General features: G+C 37.8%; 1 protein-coding gene across 3 annotated transcripts in view; it reads right to left on the bottom strand.

Moving 5' to 3' along the window:
• Positions 1-20,558, bottom strand: part of PRORP (protein only RNase P catalytic subunit) — a 52,212-nt gene that overhangs the window by 19,231 nt on the left and 12,423 nt on the right. For all 3 annotated transcript variants that reach the window (XM_087951824.1, XM_026664493.2, XM_087951823.1), the window contains exon 5: positions 14,166-14,273. In XM_087951824.1, the coding sequence (XP_087807950.1) occupies positions 14,166-14,273 (108 nt within the window). The remainder of the gene's footprint in view (positions 1-14,165; positions 14,274-20,558) is intronic.

The following is a 20,558-nucleotide window of genomic DNA, read 5'->3' as shown; positions in this document are numbered from 1 at the left end:
CTTTAGCACTGTCATAATGTCAAATAGTCATAGCTTGAGAATTATCTGTATTTTATAAATATTAACCAATCTTCCCTTATCCACTCAGCATTAGGGCCAAATAAATTCCATATCTGGATGCAGCTCAATCCTCATATAACTTTATGTGTGTACTGTAAGTTATGTAATTATTATATTTGCATATGCAATTTATGTAATTATTATATTTAAAATACAAATATCTATTAAATACTGTATATTCCAACATAAAACTAGTTTATTTTACTCCGAAGCTGTACAATAAATTGTATCTTATAACACTACTAGTTTATTCCACAGATGACTAAAATAGCAAGCTGTATTCATTAGGCCGGTTTTGCACTATTGGAAAACATTTATAATTACCGTGTTTATCGGCGTATAACACGCACAGGCGTATAACACGCATCTTCATTTTAAGAGGAAATTTCAGGAAAAAAAATTAAAAAAATTCTGCCTGCCTGCCTTAGTTTCTGGTTGTTTGGGAGCAGCTTCGGCTGAGAATAATAACTATTCGCCTCTTTTACTCAGCCGAAGCTGTTCCGATTCAACCATTAACGAAGGCAGGCAGGCAGGCAGAACGAGCACTGCGGGTGGGCGGGCGGACGGGATGGGGGTGGGGGAGAAACGCGGCGCTTCAGGGAAGCTGCGGCGACAGGAAAAGCCCCCCGCTTCTTTGAAGCAGTTTCTTCCTGTGCTGGTGGAGGAGCGAGAGGCGACTGAGAGAGCTGACCCAGAGAGAAGGACAGGCTTGGTTGCTTCCTCCCTCCCCTTCTTTCATTTGTGTCCTTGATCCCGATCCCAGCAGCATTCACCGAAGGCTTCTTAACATTATATCGGTGTATAACACGCATACATCATTTGCCCCCTATTTTCAGGGGGAAAAAGTGCGTGTTATACGCCCGATAAATCTGAACATACAGAATTTCCTGCAATACCTCATAAAATACTCTGCATCTTACTCTCTAGTGTTCAGAAAGACTGCAATCACCAGGAACATAAGAGGAAGAAATGCCAACATATGTAGATCGGCTTTGTACTAGGACAAAATCACAATTAAGATTCTGAATACCAAAAAATGCAACCAATCTGCATTTCAATAAAGCATCTGAAGTACATGATGAAGTGAGAATCACCACACAGAGTGGGGGGAGATGAGGAATAGTGAATTATCTACAACAGGGGTCCCCAACCACCGGTCCGCGGACCGTGCCGGTCCGTGGAACAAGTCCTACCGGGCAGCTGGTTTGCTGGGCGCGCCATCTTGTTTTGATGAAAAAGTGCTTCCGGTGAGCTTTTCTGGGTAGAAAGCTCACCGGGCCACTTTTTCATCAAAAGCAGATGGCGGCGCCCAGCATACGGTACTGGGCGTGCCATAAAAAAGGTTGGGGATACCGGGCCGTGGCATAAAAAAGGTTGGGGACCCCTGATCTACAACATTTCCAGTGGAAGATTTAACTAGTTAGAAAGTCTTGCAGCAATCAACTATGTGACATTTTACGGCTAGAAACCAAAGGGAAGGAAATAGGAGGATGTTGATGAAATGTGTGAATGTTAAGAAGAGAGTATTGCTTAAATATAAAAGAATGTAGATATGCTGAATGAATTCAGCAACCTTTCCATCTCAAAGAATACCAGTCTAAATAAATATTGCAAGTAAAAAATCAGATTACTTGAGTACTGCCATAGCTCCTCAGAAAGAACATGACTCCGCATATGACTCCTGACCTTAAAGATTAGCAAAAAAAGGTTTTGCTCCATATTTTCAGCAAATCTATTGATCCTTCTATTCTAAAGGTAAATTATTGGGGAAACAATTACTCCGCCTTTCAAATAAATATAGTAATTGAATACTTTTTCATATCTGATTTAAGACTAATCTTGAGCACAAGAAAGAGAAGAAAACAAACTGGATATCAGAACATACTAGAAATTGCCAAGAGAAGTGAAGCCATGGCCAAGAAAGGCAGAAATTTTAGCAAGAAACTTAATGAAGAGTTTCAGATAAGTTAATGAAGCAATGTTACAACCCAGAGGATGGAAACTGTTAGGGTTTTGGAGATTAACCCCTAGAAGAGTATTGCAGCAGTAGTCAAACCAGGCAACCAAAACGAGAGTGGAAGGGCCCCAGAGTATACACACACTGAACACAAACACTGTTTGTAGTTTAAATAGTTTTTAATCCAGTTAGAGTTTAAGCATTGTCATTCAGTCCATTAAGTCATTCACAGTATTTCCATCCAGTAAGACTCACTATTATAGTCCAAGTTAAGAGTCTTGCAATATCTTTATCAGCCGATAAAGATATCTTCTCCTCCTCCGGTTTCACTCTCCAGAGAAACAAACGCTGGATATTCAGTAGAATTACGCAGTAAATCAGCAAACAGTAGCAAACAATAACAGTTCAGTCACAGGCACTCACAGTCAGTAATCACAGTTAGTCGCAGCAGCACAGTTACAGCCAGCTACAGTTACAGACAGTTACAGCCAGAGACAGACAGTAAACTCACAGTAAGCTTTCCTGCTTCTAATGCTTCCTTATATTGTAACTTCTAGCCGCACCCTTAATCGGCTAATTGCCTGCTGCATTGTGCTTAAAGTGATAAGCACTTAAACCATGATATCTAAGTTTTATATATTTATTCACCCAAACTATATTTGGTATCAATGTTATACCTAACATACTCCCCTTTTGGGTGAAATAAATATATAATACCTTTACAATCTTATCCCATATTTTCACAACTCTCCTGGTGCTTACTGGCACCTTGGGCTTTAGTAAAATTATCAGCTAAATTGTCCTCCGACATACAGTACTCTAGCTGAATCATCTTACTTCTTACAGATTGTCTCACGTTTAGGTATCTTAGATCTGTATGCTTGCTCCTTGTTTTTACTCCAATATTTGTGGCCATTTGAATTGCTGCCTGATTATCTTCATGTATAATTATAGGATAATCTACAGTTATACCTATATCAATTAACATTTGTTTATACATTATTAACTCTGTACATAACAATGATAAACAGGAGAATTCTGCCTCCATAGTAGACAAACTTATATGCTGTTGTCTAATTGACTTCCAGCCTATTAATGTATTACCCAGCATTATGGCTGTTCCTGAAGTCGACTTTCTAGTGTCTCTTTCTGATGCAAAGCTAGCATCTGCATAAGCACTCAAAATTAAATCACCCTTTGGTTCTAAATACAATGAATAATTCATTGTCTTTTTAAGATATCTTAATATCCTCTTAGCTGCAATCCAGTGTCTTTCGCATGGTGCAGAATTGAATCTAGCCAACTGATTCACACAGTACGATATATCTGGTCTAGACCAATTACTAATATAACTCAAACTACCAATTAAAGATTGATAAATCACCTTATCAAACTCAGGACTTTGTCCATCAGTGTTGCTAAACTCCTGACTCATTGGAGTCTTAGCTGGCTTACAAAGCTCCATCTTGTAATCTTTTAGCAATTTGCTTATCTTATCTTCCTGAGATATCTTAAAACCTTTCCTTGTTTTCTTTATATTCAAACCGAGATACTTCTTTATCTCCCCTAATTGCTTGATCTTTATTCTCTTTCTTAATGATGCTATTATTTTATTTGCTTCATCATTAGTTTCAGTTATCAAAGCAATATCATCTGTGAATAGTAATAATAATGATACTTTCCCATTTGTCTCCCTCTTAAACAGACATGGATCGGCTAAACCAGCTTTAAATCCTATATTGTCTAGTTCCTTTACAATATACTGGTTCCATTCATAGCCTGATTGTTTAAGACCATAGAGACTTTTCTTTAACAACCAACAATCATTATTATCCTTATTTTCACTTTTAATACCAACAGGTTTTTTTCATATAAATAGTATGTTTTAATGGGCGTGCAAGTAAGCAGTTTCCACATCTAGATGGTTAACTATATAGTTTTTACTAGCTGCCCACACTAAAGCTGCTCTCAAGGTTGCTGCCTTAAGACTAGGTGCAAACACCTCGTCGTAGTCATTAGCATTCTGCCTAAAACCTTGGGCTACTAACCTTGCCTTATGGATTAAATTACCATCCTTATCTGTTTTTACCTTAAATATCCATTTGCAGCCAATGGATTTCTTTCCTACAGGTAATTTGGCATTTTCATACACCTTCATATCACTTAATGAATTCAGTTCCTTATTCATTGCTGCATACCATCTTTCTTTTTCCTTATTAGGATACTTTTTAATTTCTTCTACAGAATTAGGAACTTGATTAATCTGGCACACTGTGTTAGCCTGGTACCTATCAGGCGGTCTAGATACACGTGTAGTTCTTCTGGGAATTACAGGGCTTACAGGAGGACTTTGTTGAACTACTTCCTGTTCATCTTCCTCATCCTGTTCATCTATTGAATCTGTTTCTTCCTTTATGGGCACTATTTCATCCTGTATTTGTCTCTTTACTTTATTTTTAAAGTTACAGGGATAACTAATGGGATTTCTATAGGATTCAATAATTACATCTTTATTGGCATCCTGTTCTAATTTCTCCCATCCTTCATGTTCTAGAAATTGGGCACTAGCACTACATAACACTTTAGATGTGCCTTTCTCCCAAAATCTATATGCCCTATGGTTTGCCTGATAACCAACGAAGAAAATCTTTTAGCTCTATGTTGCCCTTTTTTTCTGAGTTGTGCAGGAATATGCACCCATGCTGGTGCACCAAATGTGTGCAGGTAACTTAGATCAGGTTTCCTGCCATGCCATCTGGTGAATGGTATTTCACCTGTTGTTGTATTAACAACGTTGTTCAATATGTTATTAGCACACATTGTAGCCTCCCCACAAAGAATCAGGTAACCCAGAATCATTTAACATTGTTCTAACCATTGCCTGTAGTGTTTGGCCTCTTCTTTCAATAAAAGCATTATGTTCTGGTCTGTATGGAGCAGACTTCTTATGCTCTATTCCAGCTATCTTAAGTCTGTTCTGGAATTTGTTATTAATAAATTCCGTGCCATTATCTGTCACCAGGGTTATCAGTTGTCGTTTAGACTTTCTTTCAGCAAACCTAAGCCAATTGAAAAAATGTTGATATGTTTCAGTTTTGCTTTTCATTAAATAGCAAAACCCATATCTAGAATAATGGTCCATAATGCTCAGTATATATCTAGCACCCCCATACTGGGTTTCTTTGGACCTATTATGTCTGCAAATACTACTTCTAAAGGTTCTTTTGTTTTGAAACCATTTAGCCTATTTGCAGGCAATACCTTGCTCTTATCTTCACAGCAAACATTACAACGCAAATATTTATCACAAGGTTTTAACCTTATTCCTTCAGATAACTCAACTGTACGTTTTAGCATTTTAAAATTTACATGCCCCAAACGCCTATGCAATAAATGGATACATTCATCATGAGGCTTTATATTATTAAATACAGTTTGAGCCTCCCCTTTCTTACTATTATCTAAGACATATAATGTTCCATTTAAAGCTGCAGTTACCCTTTTGTTATCTTTTTCAATTATGCAATTATTATCCTTAAAAGTAATTACATAACCTAATTTATCTAATACCCTTACTGAAAACAAATTAAACTTTAGTTGCGGTACATACAACATTTTTATATCCTGGTTTATGTACGGACAACGTGCAAAACCTTGACCTTTTGCTTTCAGGTTCCAGCCATTTGCAAGTGATATATGTTGAGAACTTGTAGACATTTTTATAAATTTTGTCTTATCTCTTGTGATGCAGTGGGATGCGCCACTGTCAACCACCCATAAATTATTCTTCACATCAGAGTTGCTAAACGTGGCTAGTTCAAATGCTTTCTTTGGCTTTTTTACATTCTGGCTTTTTCTCTTTTTGCAGAACTTTGCCAAATGTCCTCTGCCTCCACAATTAAAACACTTTTTAATTGTGTATGCCGTTGAAGATAAATTCTCTTCTTCCAGGTGCTTTACTTTGCTTTGCTGGTTTCTTTCAAGCTTTGAAGATAATTTCTCTTCTTTCTTATCTTCTCTCAGCTCGTCACGCTCATGCCTTCTTCTGGCTTCTTCTAGTAGCCTGCCTGTAATCTCGGTTAATGAGAGACTTTCTTTTGGCAATACTTCCAACGAAGTCACATAGTCATCATAGCTTTGATCTAATGAAGATAATATTATGTAGACTTGTTGCAGTTCATTAAATATAAGCTCTTTTTCTTGCAAATCTTGAAAAATGCTCTTCATACAGTTTAAATGAACTAACATATCTCCATTCCTCTGAAGATGCGTTCAAAAAAGCTTCCGTGTAAGATTTATATGTGCTCCTACACTGTCCCGAACATAAATCTTCCTGAGGTTCTCCCAGCAGTTTGCAGCATTTTCTTCTCCACGAATATGGACAAGCTGCTGATCACAGAGAGTCAGTCCTATGATGCATAAAGCCTGCTCATTCTTCAGTTTAAAGTCTTGTAACTTTTCATTATCATCATCATTAGCAGGATCCCAGCTACTCACATCTGGTGGGTTTGCTATAATGTCCCACAAACCTTCTCTGCGTAGAAGTAAACTACATTTCATTGACCATGAAACATAGTTTGTTCCATCCAGCCTGGATATCATGGACAGTTGTGACAAATTTACTTGTGCCATTACTCTTCAGATATTTTGACTATTTTAAACTAATTAAAACAGTTTGTTTTTACAGTAATGTGCAACTCACACCAACTCTCTCTGCTATATCCTGGTTAGTTAGACTATGCTGCTGGGCCCATAACCAATGTTAGGGTTTTGGAGATTAACCCCTAGAAGAGTATTGCAGCAGTAGTCAAACCAGGCAACCAAAGCAGAGGGAAGGGCCCCAGAGTATACACACACTGAACACAAACACTGTTTGTAGTTTAAATAGTTTTTAATCCAGTTAGAGTTTAAGCATTGTCATTCAGTCCATTAAGTCATTCACAGTATTTCCATCCAGTAAGACTCACTATTATAGTCCAAGTTAAGAGTCCTTGCAATATCTTTATCAGCCGATAAAGATATCTTCTCCTCCTCCGGTTTCACTCTCCAGAGAAACAAACGCTGGATATTCAGTAGAATTACGCAGTAAATCAGCAAACAGTAGCAAACAATAACAGTTCAGTCACAGGCACTCACAGTCAGTAATCACAGTTAGTCGCAGCAGCACACAGTTACAGCCAGCTACAGTTACAGACAGTTACAGCCAGAGACAGACAGTAAACTCACAGTAAGCTTTCCTGCTTCTAATGCTTCCTTATATTGTAACTTCTAGCCGCACCCTTAATCGGCTAATTGCCTGCTGCATTGTGCTTAAAGTGATAAGCACTTAAACCATGATATCTAAGTTTTATATATTTATTCACCCAAACTATATTTGGTATCAATGTTATACCTAACAGAAACAGGTATGGAAAAATGAGGAAAGTCTTCCAAATATATCTGAATTTCAAAGCTTTATTGCCAGAATTATTGTCACTAAGTGATGTGGTCATGTGATGTTGCACTTTAAACTTGCATCACTTAGTAATGGCAATCCTGCTCCCAATTGCCATTGTAATCTGAGGATTATACGTAATGACTTTTGGTGTCTACATGGACACTTCTATATGGTTTTCTTAGCATCAATGCAGAAATGATTTACTCTACCCTTTTTTCAGTTTTTTAATCCACAGTCCTGGGATTTCCTAGTACAGACCAACTCATCTTTTCTAAAATGCTGCCACCTACTGAACATATAAAGTCTACTCAATTAATGTGTCCAATGCATGAGTAGCAAACTAGATTAAAATGATATCCATCAACATTTTCAAAGTTGAGTTATAACCGCATTTGAGAAACCACATTTCTCAACTTATTTCCTGGTTTTATCTTTAAAGCTCTCTTTAAAACACAAGGTAACAGGTTGCTATGGGAACATTGGTTCTACAACTGCTCTAATGACAATAACAAAGACAATTTCTGAGCATTTTCAATTCATAAATACTATAATGATGCTTCCAGTCATATAGAACTGCTAATGTGAAAGAAAACATAAACTCCAATTTGAAAGAGACTTCCGGCCCTAAATACTTGATATTACACCAAAAAAATCTAACACAAATAAGCAATCCATATTAAATAATTATTTACACTAAGGCACCATTATATACTCTGGAGAAGATAGAAGCTTCATACAAAGTTTGCACTCAGTATCAAATCTATACAGTTTATCCAGAGCTACATACATCTGGAATTTTCCCCAAGAAGTGAAGACAAGGCTTATATTTACATATTAAATAACTATGGCCTTTCTCTATAAACATCACCGTTTTCTATTAATTTTCAGAAATAATTAAAGGCTTTTCAAATTTACAGATTATTTTCTCCTTGAATTAAAGACAATTCAAGAATGCAAAATCAACACAAAATCAAAGGAAACTTTGGCCAGAAATTTATTTTAAAATATTATTTTAATTAAAAATGTAAATATAAAGCTGTCATGCTGCAAAGCAACAGCACTGTCTACCCTCAAGTGCTTTTTCAAAAAGCACCATTGGTCTCACCATGACCTGGATGACTGAGAATCTCCATAGCCAGCACTGTCTACCACATTTCTTTGCAGGAATACCTTTGGCCCCACAAAGGTCCCACTGGGATGGAAAACAGCACACTGGAGAGGAAGCTTTTCTTTGAACTGGATATTTTATGACTGGCTATGCCCATTATGGGGGGAAAAAAAATCCAAATGTGCTTCCTGGCCACAAATGACACCTATTCCTATTTATCAAAATCCACTTTCTTTCCTCCATGTCAGGGGTGTCAAACTCGCATCGTCACGGCGGCATCATGTGACGTATCGGGACTTTTCCCCCCTTCGCTAAATTGGGCAAGGGTGGGGCCAGCACGTGACGCACTTGACCCACAGGCCACAAGTTTGACACCCCTGCTCCATATCCTCATTCAAACTTACTTTTTTTTCCCTCCTAAAATCCTTCCAGGATTTTTGGAGAAAATCCTTTCAGTTTTATTGTTAGTAATGAAAGGCTGCTGCAGGATTATGGGATGATACAAAATAGAAGGAAATTCCCAACTTGCTGAGCTAAAGATTAATTTGTAAAAGATGTAGAAGAAAATGCCTCATCTGAGAAGGAAAAGAAATAGAGACTTTTTTTTTTTTTGCAGCGCATGAGTCATTTTTTAAAATTCCCTGATCCAACCAGGAAGAAACTTGCTCTGTACAAGTGAGAACACAGTTTGGTTGCTGTAGCAGCCAACTAAACATTGAGCAATTGAGTTTGTTCTTTTCTAAGAATTTAGCAGAGTCTTTCCAATATTGCAAAAAAGGTGCAGAACAGCATCTGCTTCCTCATATGAAAGTGTTCTTTATGAAAACTTCTGAGAATGAGTGGATAAGTTCTCCCAAACTGGCACTCTGTGTTAGCTATCCCTCTTCATATTAGTGTATTCTCTTTTTATCATATAGACAAAGGGTGTCAAACTTGTGGCCCGCGGGCCAGATGTATCACACACTGGCCATGCCCTCCCCGTTTTAGCGGAAGGAAAAAAAAAGCCGTGATACATCACGTGACATGCCGCAAGTTTGACACCCCTGACATAGACCCAAGGCTCTGCAGCTTCCGCCTGTCCCTTTTCTTGCAGCTAAACTCATTCCTGGTCTCGGAGCCCTTCTAAGAAGGGAACAAGAAACTGAAGGACAGAAATTTCTATTCCCCTCTGCTCACTTAACAGAACAACAGAACAGAATAACACAGTTGCAAGACACTTTATAAGTCTTCTAGACCAAGCCTCTGCTCAGGCAGGAAACCCTACACCATTTCAGACAAATGAGCGTCCAATCTCTTCTTAAAAACCGCAAGTGTTGTTTGTACCTCAAACACATTCTCTCTACTTCAAAAGCCACCTGTGCCAGCAGCAGAACGGAGTGACAAAATGTATTTTTCCAGTTTGCCCTACCTTTGGCTCCCCAACAGAGAGCTGCCATTTTCCTTGACTACCAGTCTGTGAAACCACAAGGAAGACATTTAAGTTTATCCAAGCTGGGGGGCGGAGGGGGGGGGGATGCCTTCTTTTCTTTAATCTCCTCTTCTCAATAAGCTACTGCTGCATTGGCAGACGTTTCATTAGGCTCAGTAAAAAATCTTGTTCCCCCGAAGGTATTTAATTTTGTAAATTTTTTAAATTGCTTTTATTAATTGCATACCAAAAAGAAAGAAAAAATAAATGAAGTTATCAAGAAAAAAAGGCAAAAGCATGTAAACATACACTCGTGGATATGTGTAACATATTCAAAACCTCTACATAAGCATTTCAGTAATGTTTTCATTTTTGGAAATTTCATTACCATCATCCATAGCTAATTTATATCATGGACCCATCATTGGAGCCATCCATTTAGCCTTCCAGTGTTGAAAATAAAGCCTTTTAATTATCAGTAGGCCAGAAAATCCATTTTTATTGTCCATCCAACAGGAATATACTTCAAAAAATATGAAACTTTGAGAATATCTCGTCACAACTGATTTAATGCATATAACATCTTCCTTCCAAAAAGAAACAATTATAACAGACCATTCAAGCATGTGAAATTAATGATGTATTAATCTCACTGCACTGCCAACAACATGGCAGTTTACCCAAGCCATTTCTATATAAGCTCAAAAGAACCCTACAAATCCAAAATAATATTTCTTGTGGAATTAGATAGAATCCAAGACCTAGGTAACAATTCAGTAACTTGCTTAAGATTCTGCTATGAGCAGGAAAACAGTGACATGACACAGCTAAATTGGTCTTTTGAAGACAGGCAGTACACAGAACTAAAGGACCATGTATTTGTCTGATTCAGAATTTAAAATCTATAGAGCAGGGGTGTCAAACTTAATTTCATTGAGGGCTGCATCAGAGCTGTAATTGACCTTGGGACGCTGGGTGGGCATGGCTGGCTTGACGCCAGCCACAGGGAGTGGCAGACCGGGTGGGTGTGGCCATCTGGGTATGGCCAGCTTGACACCACTGTCCAAACTGCTGGCATGTTTCCTCTTTGCATTGGGTAGACCGAGCCGAAGCCACACTGGCCCGATGTTTCCTCTTTGCATTGGGTAGACCGAGCCGAAGCCACACTGGCCCGATGTTTCCTCTTTGCATTGGGTACAAATATGATCTGGCAACATTATTTTCCTCTCGTATTCCCATATGAAGTTTCAATCACATCCTGAACCTATGTGTAAGATAGCCTTGAGCCATCCTTAGTTATACCAGTGTTAATGTAGTGTTTTCCCATAAAGCATGAATAAAATTGCAAGATTGGTAAAATTTGCTATTTTTAGTCAGGTTAACCCATAGTGGGTTTGATTCAAAGAGCAGAACAAAATTACTGACCAAGTCAGATTGATAGGCTCATGTTTCCTCCCCTTTGCTCCCTGATCAGCCTATCTGTCATCATTCTGCTGTTGTTTCCCTAAAAAACTGGATGTAACAACACAATGCTGATAAATTCTCAGAATTGCACAATAGGATTACACTGCTTAATCAGCAGTATTACAATTGGTTTCATTTATGGCCTTTATTGGTTTAGAAGTTTGAAAATATGAAACAGTAACCCATTCCCCTCACGTTGATGCAACAGAATGGAGGAATCTCAAGCTAAAAATGCTTTTGCACCTTCAATCTATTTTGTGTGTTGGATTCTTTCTTTTTTTCGGGGGGAGGTGGGTTCAGTCTGTGATACAATGGGAACTGTAGGAGAAAGGAAACAGGAGGAAGCCTAAACATGGAGAGTTCTACAGCTGGACCTGCCCCATTCCTGCTGCAGTATCATGATTGCCGGATGTTTTCCCAACTGCTGGTCATGAGCAGGAGGAGGAGAGCAAAGCCAGAGGAATCAACCAAGCACTTTATTTAATGCTGGGTTTGCAAAATCAGGATAACATCAATTAGCAGTGAGTCAAAACAGATGCAATAGAGGCAGGAGAGGAATCAGCAACAGGAAACACAGATTTCTTTAATTCAGTCATGATGATGATTTTAAATAATATGCTACTAAATTTAAGTCTCACAAGGTGGCAACATCAGGCTAAAACCTTGTCCAGTCTCAGAAATAAACAGTATCATCCTCATTAGTACCTGGATGGAAGACTTCCAAGGAATATCGGGGCTCTAGACTAAATTGGGTATCTATCTATCTATCTATCTATCTATCTATCTATCTATCTATCTATCTATCTATCTATCTATCTATCTATCTATCTACCTACCTACCTACCTACCTACCTACCTACCTACCTAGTATTTTGTGTATGTGTGTGTATGTATAATATATGGTGTAAATATAATCACATAATAAATAGCTTAATGGATCACACACACACCCCAATTCTGGAATCATCATCAAGAAATTAGATGGACATGAACTCAAATTGTAGGGAGATTTGACCTTACCAGACTAAACAAGGCCAGGACCAATCACTACAAAAGTCTATCTGAACAGCAAGAGGAAAAAGCGAGTAAAGATCAATTCAAAACTTCCTTTAATGCTTGAAACTCCCAATCCTGAAAGAGCCATTACCTTACAGTCCAGTGTAATAATACCCAGAAAGCTATTTAGCTAGACTTTTTCTTCTGCACCATGAAGAGTCACTACCAGCTGTCTCAAGGAAGGAATCTCTGAAATTGTTGGATTTTTCTTTCTAAAAACATTATTTATCATAATGTTTATTCATATTTATTATTTATCATAAAGTATTACTTGCAAACTGCTTTGAAGATGTTGAACAACAGGCTATTAAAATGTTTAGAACCAAAAAAATTAAGTGTAAAATAGATGAACAAAAGACTAGCTGTTCATGTGAGCTAGTGAGATAAAAGTGAATAGCTTTTACTTTTATTTTAGAGTACCCAATGAAAAAGAAAGAAAGATAGATGGGGGAAACAACTGCATTCAGAGTAACACAAAACATGAAAGAAAAGCAGTCTTAAGAGTAAGAAGTCTCAATTCCAGCACATTTGTCTCCCCTGTGAGGGTGTTATAAAGTTTTCAGCCAATATTCCTTTCACATTGCAGCTTTACTCACCTTGTTAACAGAACTGTTGCTTAGAACCAGAGGTCCCCGAACTTGGCAACTTTAAGACTTGTGGACTTCAACTCCCAGAATTCTTAAAAGTCTTAAAGTTGCCAAGTTTGGGGACCCCTGGCTTAGACAGTCCATTTCTCATTAAAGGCCTACATATTAGGATTTGAATGTTCTCTTGAGAAATATGGCAATAGCTTCTTGGTATATTTTTCTACATTTTTAAAAAATGAATTTAACTCTGAAACTGTTTATCAGAGCAGCATATACAGCATATCTGGAGATGCATAATGCCCTAATTAGAAAGGGACATCTAAAAGGCCACTGTGAGTATTCATGCTATCTGGTGGACAAAACTGCTGATATTCTATCAGTTGGGTTCCAATTGGGTAGGTCCAGATGAATTGTTTGGTGTTATTGATGTTATCTGGAGGAGCTTGATTCTCTGAGTCCTGAGGAACTGGTCCTCTGAACTGTGTGAGATCCAGGTCTCTCCTGGATTGTCAAGATAGCTTGTGGTTAGATCCTTGTAATAGTGTCAGCAACTCGAAGAGAAGGCATTTTATCTCCATCTGTGAAGCAGCCAGTAACGTGCCTCTTTCTCAAGAGATCATCATTGAACCCTTCCATTCTGGACAGTTATTGTCCCATATCTAACTTTCCCTTTATGGGGAAGGTTACTGAGAAAAAAGTCAGACAGCAGTTGCATAGGGACTTGGAGGAAGTATATTATCTAGACCTGTTTCAGTTAGATTTCAGACCAGGGTTAGTACAATATTGAGAGACTATTGAGTCATGCTTGCTGATAACATTTGACAGAACCAGGATGAGAGTGATGTGTTCATTTTTGTGCTCCATCTTTTTAAACACACACACACAAAACTGAGCATAAAATACCAGCCATTATTAAAAGTTCCCAAGCGTGTTATGAGGAAAAAAACTATTCCCTGGTTTGGGGAAAAATATATCCACCTAAAAGAGTTTCTCTTTTCTCTACTTAATTTCTACTTTAAGCAATGAAGTGCAGATGTAGATATTTAAAACAACAACACATACAATTTCTTAAAACAAATAGTACTTACAGTTTTAGATGAAGGATTCCGAAGGGTTGTCTTGGCAACATTGAGGCCATCAATTACAACATCAAAAGGGGGATGTTCATTCATAAATCTTTGAAAACGTTCTAATTCCTAAAACCAGAGTTTATAAGGTAAATAAAAATAATATATCTTATAGTAATATATCTTATAGTAATCTCCTATAATAGAATTATGTAGAATAGCCTCTAGACAAGATGGGCAGCACATACATCCAATAAATAAATAAATATTCCCAAATTAGAAATATGATTGACACATGAAATATTTTCCATATACAAGTTGTACAAAATGTAACTTACAAAAGCAATAAATGTTTGTCACAAATATTTAGGGTAGAATATCACTAATATAACATGCAATTTTGGTTTTTTTTAAAAAAAATAAAGAAAAATGTTGATACTGATATACAAGCTAGTTAGAATATGCCATCAATTGATTCACATCTAATTAAATTTATAGAATCAGGTTTTACTGTTATGGGCAGCTAGGGCAGCCAAGGTATAGTCTCTTCTTCTATAGCCATGGTTTTTAATTTAGGCATATCCTGGAGGTAATGGAGCAATTTGTAATTGATTGTAAGTCAAAGGTTCAATTTGGTTCTGCCACTGCCCAGAGGTTTGTGTAAAACAATTTGAGTCCGGGGTTTTTTGTGGGGGTAATGACATTATTTAAGACTGAGAAAAGGGGTAATTGGGTCCAACAATTTAAGAACCACTGCAGTATAGAAGGAAAAATCAATTGTCCAAACAAACGCACAGGAGAAAAGGTGAAAGAAACTTCATACAGCTTACAGGCAGGAAGAATTACAGGCCATGATTATGGAAGAAAGTGCACACATTTCCACTAGAGTCATCTCTACAGCAGCTGTGCATAAACACACATATGTAGAAATAACCTGAAAAAGCTTCTGAAGTAGCAAGCATTCCAGTGCTTTTAGAACAGAGTTTAACAATTCCCTTTTCTAACCTTTGCATTTATTTACTATCTTACATATTTGATTTTGTTTTGTTTTTTATTCACATCTCCTCTTTAAGTTTTTATGAGAAATCCTGATCTAACTTCATTTCAGAAATTTTCCACTGAATCCCTAAGCTTGACTTCCAAATTTGTCGTTATTTTAGCTTCAGCTCCAGCACATTCTCTTCCCACATTTCTCTCTGCATAAAGGCTTTCTTTTCCAATACTTATTTGCTCACTGGAGATTGCCTGTTTACATTTTTCACATTCTTTTTACATTTTTTATATTCTTACCCTGGGAATATCTAGCTACTAATAAATCCCTGATAGGAATAAAACTGAATGGAATTGCAACCAATTTTCTCCCAACTAGAAAAATGGGTGTTCCTGGAATGGGCAAGGATGCATTGTAAGGGGACGAGGGAAAGATTCTCATAAACAAACACACAATCCAGGTTTCCCATATACAAGAGCCAGTCTTCTCAAAACAAACATTTTGTCTACAGAAAAATCACGTTCCTAAAAATACGCCAAACGACATAGGCACTTTCAGATAGAACTAGTTACAAAGCCAGCGTGATTTCTTTGTCATCAAGCTGAAATATGTCTTCAAGATTAGACGGTATAAAAGGAAAAGGAAAAGATCTCAGTGTTGGTGAGATAAACAACCAAACAGAGTATCTGAGGTGGGTAGAGACAACAGGAGCTTCCATTCCTTTAAATGGCTCTGCCATGGTAGTGAGTTTGACGTTGATCCTTCCGTTTCCTAGTTCTCAAACCTGCTCCTGAGAAGGGGCAGGCATCCGGAGCACGTGTGGGCAATCTCCAATTCTAGTTGAGTTTACTTTATTGTCATTGCACCTCGTACAACGAAATTAAATGCAATCTTCAGTGTACATTATAATTATAAAAATAAAACACAAACACCCATCCTTCAAATTCTGTGCAATTGAATTGAAAACCCGATTGTCAGCTTTTTGCCTAATATGTCTTCCAAAGCTGACACGGATATTGCATTAATATTGCACTATACAGTAGAATATTGTTACTGCCTTGTGGTAGAAGCTGTTCCTCAGCCTATTTGTCCTTCTTTTTATTATCCTGTACAGTCTGCCAGATGGTAATAGTTTAAAAAATAAAAAAGGGTGGCAGGATGAGATGGATCTTTAAGAATCTATCTATCCTTGTGAGATTTCAAAGAACCCCTCTATTCAGTGGTTCTTTGGTTTCTCCACTCTCCTGAAGACATGTATAACTCACAATGCCGCCATTGGAAGTCACTAAGGAACTTTTGGTTTTGATTAGGATTGGGATTTACAAAATTATCCAAAACATTATAACGTTTAAAATATTAAAGAAGACCTTTAAAAAGGGGGGCCAGAAATTAGTAGTCACAATATTAGCAATAAAATCTGCTTCTAAGGATAGACTATGTCTAAAGGAGGTTAATAAAGGAATGATAAATGTGTATCAAATCTTGCTTGATGCAGAAATAGTAGAACCAAAAATACTGAATAAAAAAGTATGGATTACAAGACAGAAAAAGGCATTTAAAGTGGAAATACAAGTGAGAGGCCAAGAGAATAACCCAGATAAGGACTCTGCTGAATATATAAAAGAAGCTGGTTAAAGTTTTAAAGATGAAAGGTAATGGATAAACCCAGGGAATGGATAATGTCTTTTTATTGAATTTACAAAAAAGGCTTGTTAAAGTCTCGAATAAGCCTTTGTGATGGGACAAACAAGAATTGAAGAATCCTATGACAATATTTGAACAAATTAAATATTAACATTTTCAGAAGTAAAAGGAAGAAATATAAATTGGTTTATTTGATCAAGTTTAAAATAAGACTTTTTTTTATCAATACAGGCAACCTTTTGCAGATCTTTTGCAAAGACCATGATTGAAAAACTGATGTCTCATGGATGGCATATAGGAAGCAGAGATATATGTTTTTGACATTATAAGAGGTGAAGAACTACCAAATTAGTTTGCGCTTGTGATGAAGATTGGAAGTCATTTCTTTATATCTTTATTTTCTTTTTATTTACTTGTTCTTTCTTTTCTTTAATTTTTCTTTCCTTGCCTTTTTTTCTTTTTTCGAGTTTGTGTTCGTATTACTGCAATTAAAATAAAAAAAACTGATCTCTGTTGTGAGGTTTTGAGATAAGGAGAAGCATTTAAATCAAGTCTATATTTTTAACGTGTTAACAATCCCTGACCATAAGTATCTTTGATGAGAAACTTTGCCAACAAATGACTTTATTTCAAAAACCTTCCTTTCTTTGCAAGTTTAGTTATTTTTCTGGATTACTGTTTCTACCAATTTGCTCTGAATGGATAGAGACCTCCTGATCAGTTTTTGTGGCATGACAAGTACTTTCCTTACAAAGAACTGGGTAATGTTTTATTTACATTCTAACAGAGCAAAATACCCTTACATAAAACTAATAAAATTAACACTTTCAAAAAGTGCATACAATTTGATGACTGTGGTTTGTCAGAATAAACAAATGAAACCAAGTTGCATATTTCTTTCCTAGGCAAATTTCTCCTATACCAATTCTTTTGCAAGTAGCCTGGAAAAATTGGTTGAGCAAATACTGAAAATATCAAGGGGAATTCTAGCAATTGTCTTATTTCTCTGTAGAGTGGAGACAATAGGGGTTTTGTTACTCCAGCAGCAACCATATCTAAAAGGGGTAGAGCTCTGATTGAATAATATTTTTGGATTCACCATTGGAGCACTTATTAGCTTGCAGTTAAGTTTTTCACATTTTGTAGATTTCTGACCTCCTAAAGTGACAAAGGAATCTGTACGATTCCTTAACTAGTTCTGGTAGAATGGAGGTAAATTCTGAGCTGTGCTCTATCTTTGCATATGAAATCTATCAAGCTTCACAAAGCCAAAACTTTGTAATAACCCATTCCCTACTCTGTTTGGAAAAATCAATATGCAGGTTGTCCACAGGAGTGCCCAACTCCCAGGCCGTGGCCCACTATTGGGCCGTGGCCTATTTGAAACCGGGCTGCTGGAGAGATGGGCAAAATCACATGCGTGAAGCTCCACTTGTGAGAGCGGAGGTCACTTGTGTTCACGAAACTCCATTCATGCAAATGGAGCTTCGCCCGCAAGCGCCCTCTGCTCTTATGAGTGGAGCTTTGAGCAGAGCACAAGCACTGTCTGCTTAAGCAACCCCCCTTGTGGGAGTGGAGCTTTGCGCATGAGCACAAAAGTTTGCACAAGGAGAGCTTCACAAGCACTCTCTGCTGATGCGCAAAGCTCCATTTATGCAAGTGGAAGACATGCACGCCCATCACTTGCACGCTGTGTGCACCTGCGCCTGCCACTCACACACACCTGCAACGGGCTGGGCCGCCAAGCTGGAAAGGTTGGGGACCAATGGTTTAACAAATCTATGCAGAAGCTCCACAAAATCTGCACCCCACTCTCCAAGAATTATAACGTACAGCTGAAACCCTGGGTTTATAGCATTTTCTTTTTTTCAATGAACCAAGATCAGTATTGATGAAGGAGACCACCTGGGTTATGGTCATGTTTTCTTGAACTCTGTGGTTGAATTTGGTGTTAGGTTTTACTATAGGGTAGTGATGGCGAACCTTTTTGTTGCGGTGTGCCAATAACACACACCGGCACCCACAATGCAATGCGCCCCGCTCCGCCTTGCGCATGCATGTGCAACACCCCCGCCCCACCCCCTTACCTGCACTGAGCATGCGCGTGCCTCACATCTGATTTTCGGCCTGTTTGAGGCCGTTTTCGCCCTCCTGGAGGCTTCAGCCTCTGCAGCCTCGAAAGGCCGAAAAATGGGCCTTCCGGAAATACCGGAAGTGCCCATTTTCAGCCTTCAGAAGGCCTCTGGAGCCTGGGAGAGGCCGTTTTTGCCCTCCTGGAGGTTCAAGGGAGGCCTTGAGGTTCAAGGGAAGCCACTTTGGCACTTCTAGTATTTCTGGAAGGCCCGTTTTTCAGCCTCCCAAGGCTGCAGAGGCTTCTCTCGAGCCTCCGGGAGGGCAAAAATGGCCTCAAACAGGCTGAAAATCAGATGGGAGGCACGCACATGCACAGTGCAGGTAAGTTTGGCTGGGGCTCACGTGCTCACACAAATGACGTGCCATAGGTTCGCCATTACAGATATAAGGTGTTAGTGTTACACTGACAGTCTATCATAATTATCTTCTACCTATAAACCCTTATTCTAAACCGAAAAGCCTAAAGATAATGTAGTTTTCCCCACAAGGGAGCTGCCGCAGCCAACAATCAATCACTTTTCTGGACTTTTTAACATTATATATATTTTTTTTATTAAGGTATGAGAACTAAACAAGTGCTTTAAACATGGTCTCATCATAATTTGTATAAAGACATTATTATACTGGCAGTTTTTTTTTTTCCATTCACTTAATAATGATTCCAAACACCACATTTTTCTTCTTTACAGCAGCAGCCCACTGAGTTGACATTTTAATTTGGCTGTCTAGCGTGACTTCCAGACTATTTTCCTGATCAGTCTGTGCCAGCTTAGATCCCATTAATGGACAGCTCCAATTTTTTGTGCCAATATGCACCACTTGTTTACACTGAAGCAAATTCATTCTATTGAAAGCAGCCTATTGGAGCTCATCACAATCCCTTTATTTGCAATCCAATTTAATATCCCATTTTCCATAGTAACCAACTAGATATCCCTGGTAGCTTATAATGGACTTTTTCTGCTCCCCCCCCCCAAATAACTGCTAAAATCAAGCTGCCTTCAGACCTACAGGTACACTTACAGACACCATGACCGGGATCCATAAATAAATTTTAGCATTTTTTTAAATTATTAGATTTACGAGTTAGTGAGTTAACATTAATACATTAAAAGGTCATTTGTACTAAGGTACCACATGCAAGTGAAAAAGGTGGAGGGTAGAGACTTTCAGAAAAAGGTTTTTTTCCCTAAGAAAAACTCAAATTACTTAGATTGTAATTACTTTCCATTAAAATAATGTTTGATTTTAACAATTAAATGATGAGGGGAGAGAAAGAAGGGAAATAAGAAGCAAATTAATGATTTGCTGAATTGTCACTACACTTCTGTCACCAATAAATCCCTGCTAAGTGATAATTAATTCTTATTAAAAGAAATTTCCTCTGTGATGAGAAAAGTAGTAATTGAGATGAGTGAATAGAGCAGTAAATTCAGTGGTATCCGATATACAATAGAATTTTGAACCTACATCAATAATAGCAAGATGACACTGTATGGTGAGGTCAGCAATGAGGTCTCAGGGCCCAAGCTTCAAACTATTTGTCAACAGGACTCAGTAGAAGTCAGAAGAAAAAGTCTCTAGATCTACTAAAAGCAGATGGTACAAGCTATCTTTATGAGAAAAGGAAGTTTACAAATGACACC

The sequence above is a fragment of the Notechis scutatus genome, chromosome 1 (assembly GCF_049901735.1).
Source record: "Notechis scutatus isolate UNSWTSFEM ecotype Mainland chromosome 1, rNotScu1.2, whole genome shotgun sequence".
In the NCBI taxonomy this organism is placed as follows: Eukaryota; Metazoa; Chordata; class Lepidosauria; order Squamata; family Elapidae; genus Notechis; species Notechis scutatus.
Note: the sequence above shows the minus strand (reverse complement) of the source record. Positions and strands in the feature narration are given on the sequence as shown.